The following is a 5,667-nucleotide window of genomic DNA, read 5'->3' on the forward strand; positions in this document are numbered from 1 at the left end:
AAATGTAGTGACATTTGAATCCCACATTATTTGTGTGTAGAGGGAAATAGTAACTATTTGGTGGATAAAATTATTGATACTTGTGCGGGTGAAATGTAGCAGGTACTCGATATAATATGTTTATAAGCCGCTACTAATTAAAAATGTTTAACTTGATCAGTCCATAGTGGCAATACGTCTCCATTGAGAGGGGTTTGTTTCCATAAAAGAATTGTATTTCTTACATCACCTTTTTTCACTCTTGTAGCTGGGCTGTTTGTTGGAAAAACTTTGTTCCCAAAATAGAAAATTAGAAAAATAGAACATAGAAACTTAGAACAGAAAATTCAAAAATAATTTCGAGCCCGCAAATTTCTTGTATATCCTTAAGGAATTTAATCTTTTAACTGTTGCCCAAGGTATACGAATTAATTCCTTCTAGGATAGAACAGAAAACTATTCTGTAAAAGCGGGACGTTAATTTACAGAACTTCGGCGAACTCAAATGGAAGAACAAATCACACTTAACACTTATGTTTATTTTGGAAAACAATGTATAGAAAGGGAGAAATTTCATTCAGTGTATGAAAAATTAAGAGGTGCAATTCAAAAGGTGCCTCTCCGCCGACAGTCGGTGACAAAACCTACACTGTTCCATTTGTCATTGGACAAGGTAGGTTGAATTAAAAACAGAAGAAAACCATAATATAAAAATGTAGCATTATTAATTTATAAATGTGTGGAGGATTCAAGTAAAACCCCCTGGACCGATATTATCGAGATAGATCCACAAAGTATTAATGACGCAGTTTAGTTACAATATAAGAACAAAAGAGAGATCAATGTTTTCTTGATAGTGAAGTATATTTTTATATGTTTTATGAAGCAGGTGACGCAGAGGCGGAGCTAGAATTTTAAGCTTATGAATTTGGAATTTTAATCGCCTTAAGTTATTGAGTTCTAAATTAATAATTTATATATATTCAATGAATATAAGACAAATGTAGGGTTAGTTCGACCCAAAGCTACTGGGTTCGGCCGAATCCGCTCTCGGCAATCTAGCTCCGCCCCTGTTAACGACGCTTCATGTCCTTTCCCTTGTCCGCTCAAATATTTAGCCTTGATTTATTTGATCGTTACTATCTTTTTAATTTTCTTTTTGTGGCATTAGGAAAGGCTAAGTAAAAAAGGAAATGAACGTAAATACTTATATGTACCCGATGCTTACATAAAATTAAACAAGTTAATCTTTAACAGTTAAAAATTAAAGTTTAAATACATATCATATAGTTATCATAAAGTGATAAATATATGTATGACAAACAAATATCTTGCATTCATTAATTTGACGTAAATATTTAATGCAAGTAAATTTTTATCACACAATAATTAGAAGGTTACATCAGTGGACACAGGACAATATGATTCCATGACATCAACTTCATTTGATCTAGCGAATATACTATCATGAATTTAGTACGTAAGCAAGTATAAACCAAGGTATATATATCCAAACCAATAATTATTTGTGTTAAAAACAAGGATTCAAACTCACTATCTCCTTAAATCCCATAAATATATTAATCCTAAACATCATATAAAACTATTTTTACCACCTGGAATTCGATGTATTCTAAGATACTATAACCAATAAGACAACACCCCAAACACAATAAATTCTCTCCAAGAAACCTCTTTCAGAAAATTTCCTTAAATTTACAACCATTTTTTTAGTTAAAAAGAAAAAAAGATGTTATCAAGAGCTTTTGTCACTAAACACCAAGTTAGAAGGAACTTCAACGACCATGAAGAAAACAGCTGCAGATCAATGTCTATACATGAGTACGAGGAATTCATCATCGGATTCAAACAAGACGTCCCCCTCGTATTTTTCGACGAAAATAACGATCCTAATCATAACCATGGTAACATTTCGATTATCTAACCATCTCATTTAAAAACTTAAGTTGTTATAATGTAAATATTTATTTATTGAATTATATTATGTCTCGACAGGTAAAACAGTCGCTCGTTCTTGTGAGCCAAGATTGACACTAAAAGAAGTGTTGAGGGCTTCAGCTGGGGTTATGGGAGAGTCTCATTTTGGTATGACTGAGAAAGTTGTGCTTTTAAAAGGGAAAATATGTGCTCTAAAAAGGTTTAGGAAAGTGGTTGTGAAAAATAGTGAATTTGGGAAAAGAATTGAGAAATTTGCTAGGGTTAGTAGAGAGTGCAAGCAACTTGTTCCAATCACAGCTTATTTATACTCAAAGAGGATCAAGTTTGTTGTTTGTGATTATTATCCCATGGGTAGTCTTGCTGATTTACTTTCAGGTGAGCTTTCTTTTTCATATAATCAACCATATATATACACACACACACACAATCAGATCATTGAAAATAATCTAATCGCAGATTAATTTGTATAATGTCACTGTATATAACTTAAATTTTGTTCTATTTTACTTGTCGAGAGGTACCACGATAATCTTTAAATAGGGAGAAGGTTTTAAAATGGCATATTGTGCTTAAGTTACTGAGTCATTCTAAATTAATAATTTGCACATATTAAATAACAACAACATACTAGTATAATCTCACAAGTGGGTTTGGGAAGGATAGTATGTACGCAGACCTTACCCTTACCTGGTGAGATAAAGAGGTTGTTTCCGATAGACCATCGGCTCAAGAAAAAGGTGAAAAAGGAAGAAAAGGAAGAAAGGAGGAGGAGGAGGAAGAAAAAAACAGCACATATTAAATAGATTTTTTAAAATAAATATAGAGTTTGGACAAAAATAACTGGATTTGACCGAACTTATACCGTCAATGCTAGCTCTGCCACTGATCCAGACCCTCCTAGAAATGTTATTGGTAGTATCAATAATAAAATAAGAGCTTCCTTGATATTAAAATAAGTTAAAGGGCTCGGTTGAGACCATGCAATTTATAATCGTTACAAAAATATTTAAATACAATGTCAAAAAAAAAGTTAAGAGCTTTATTGAGTACAAAACTAACTAGAAGATAAGGCAGACAATCCGCTATAACATGTTAAATTATATTAATCGTGTAAAAAGAGTTACATTATCAATGCATATAAGTGAATTTTTTTACTCCAATTTCTTATGCTTATAGAATTCTTGGCTGCAGGAGCAAGGGATCTAGGACAAACTGCACTAGAATGGAAACAACGTTTAAAAATAATTCTATGTATTGCTAATGGTCTTGCATTTATCCACTCTCAAAATCAACCAAAAAATCAAATTAAGGATCACAAGGACATATACTTAAATGTTCATGGCAATGTCAAGGCATCAAATATCATGATCAACATTGATTTCACTGCTTGCCTTTCCGACTATGGCTTCGCGCAATTAGCAGAGTGGACAGAGTTTTCCGATACCTGGCAAAAGAAGCCACCCCTTCTTGAATATGTATATTCTCATAAATTGCTAAGCCAGAAAAATGATGTGTATAATTTTGGTATTATTTTGTTGGACATATTAGGAAGGCAAGGGATGAAGAAAGAAGAGATGAAAAATGGGGAGTTTGAATTTTTGGTACAAGGCAAAGAAAGAAAACAAGCTTTTAATGTATTGAATATAGCTTTGAGCTGCATAAATAGTGATCAAGAGGCTAGGCCTACAATGAAAGAAATAGTGATATACCTAGGAGATGTTTTGAGGGTGAGAAATTAATGGGTATTTCTTTTTTGTGTGCATAAAATCAAAGGACGATCCACGGATTTAAAGTTTATGTTTCTATAATGACTTCAAGTTAATGTACAATAATAATTGGATTTACAGTCAAATATTTATAGATATTTATTGAATTTCTTTATATTTATAAAGAGTATAAGCAAAAAGTAGTACTATTCACACGAACCCACAAGTTATATTATGGACCCGCCCCAGCGTAAAATATATGATTGATCCACATAGTATATGGATAAAAAAAACATACATGATGAAAAGAACGTACGTCTTGAAACATGTTTGAAACTTTTGGGTTACTGAATGATGTTTTACTATCGGTCTTTAACCATATTTGTTGATATGCTTGATCTTTTTTTGCCGTCAAACTTTTCTATAATAGTCTTGTTTGTTCTGATATTTTTTGGCTGGTATAGTGAAGTGTTGTTATAAAGGACATATATTATAGTATAATATAAGAATCAATTCCGAAAAAAATTTAGCTTTTATAATGAATGACTGTTATATGAGAATGTTGTTATAGAGAGGACTGACTGTATTAGATTCTTGCCATAAACATAATGGTCTTCGACTAAAAAAATTATCAATTCGAATTTGAGTCTAGTCGTGTGATTTTTATATAAGCATTTTACTAAATAATTGTCCTAGTCGATTTTTTTTTTTGATGTTACTGTTTCTTTGACTTTTTTACTATTGTGTTTCTTTCTCTGTTATGCTTATGCATGCTTGCTTTGAGCCGAGTGGAAACAATCTTTCTACCTGCATAAAATGGGAGTAAAATTGTGTACACGCTATCATTTCCAAACCCCATTTATGAGATTACACTGAGTATGTTATTATTATTGTTGTCGTGTTCGATTCAATTTACGAATATCTTAATTGATTGAGCATAATCTTTTATGATTTTCGTCCATTTTGAGTAATCGTTATACCACATATATTAATCTGATCTATTTGAATGTGAGAAAGAAGTTGTGATAAAGAGGGTCTTATATTTCCCCCCATAATAAAGGGATCTTAGAAGGGACAGACACTGATGAAATATGAAGTAGCCTCACGTGTGGTTCTGCACTTTGATTCGTTGGTTCCTTTCTAATTTTCTATCACTAATTACAGAGTCAAAAGGACCACTTTACTTCTATAATGTCACTGAATCATGTCAGATCTTACACGTGTGCTTTTATTACTAGCCTTCACTCTTATGCCAGACAGGGTCCTCCTAAAAAAAATACATACATAAAGTATTTTTTACAGTCGAATCCAGAAACTTTTGCTTAACAATATATTTGTGTTGAAAAATCAATTAAATATGTCCAAATATAAAACTAGGATCCAGTTATTAACACTTCAAGTTGTCGTTATAAAGTTGAAATTCAAACTCCATCTCTTGCATTCATACATGATCCGCAAAAAGATCGCATTTCAAGAGAATGTAATTTAGATAATTTATTGTGATACAAGTATTAATGACTGTTTTCACGAGGGTTCTCTTTCTACAATTAAAAAAAACATTAAAATTTTGAAATTGTGTGAAAGATCTCGGACTTATTTGTTGATGTTAGAACATTGATTGCGAGTTTTGAACATGTTATAATGCATTACAGCTTCAAAGAAATTGGATAAGATTTTAAATCTTATACCATATTAGCTTTCGTGTTGTTCTGAGGTTGTTTTAATTTTTCTTATTTTCAAGATCTACTTTCTCATAAAAAAAATTACCAAATTACTTAGTGCCCGCTTGGACATAAAATTTAATGAAAGATTTTTCCAAAAAAAAATTCACTTTTTTTTTTGAAATCAACGTTTGTTCATAAAATTTTCAATTTTCACTTGAAGATGCATTTTGGAAATTTTTGAAAATTTTAAAAAATGTAAAAAATTGTTTTCAAAATTTTCACTCAAATCACTTACAAAACTTTAAAAACAACCCAAAGTGAAATTTATATCCAAACTCAACTCTAAATTTCAAATACAA

General features: G+C 31.3%; 1 protein-coding gene across 1 annotated transcript; it reads left to right on the top strand.

Moving 5' to 3' along the window:
• Nucleotides 1–868: 868 nt before the first annotated feature.
• LOC107816297 (putative inactive receptor kinase At5g58300) lies at nt 869–3,719 on the top strand. The gene is made up of 3 exons (XM_075229584.1): nt 869–1,904; nt 1,996–2,313; nt 3,130–3,719. Exons 1-3 carry the CDS (start codon nt 1,730–1,732, stop codon nt 3,675–3,677), a joined length of 1,041 nt encoding a protein of 346 aa, XP_075085685.1. The 5' UTR covers nt 869–1,729; the 3' UTR covers nt 3,678–3,719.
• The last annotated feature ends 1,948 nt before the right edge of the window (nt 3,720–5,667 follow it).

This window comes from Nicotiana tabacum, chromosome 1 (genome assembly GCF_000715075.1).
Source record: "Nicotiana tabacum cultivar K326 chromosome 1, ASM71507v2, whole genome shotgun sequence".
NCBI classification, from domain to species: domain Eukaryota; kingdom Viridiplantae; phylum Streptophyta; class Magnoliopsida; order Solanales; family Solanaceae; genus Nicotiana; species Nicotiana tabacum.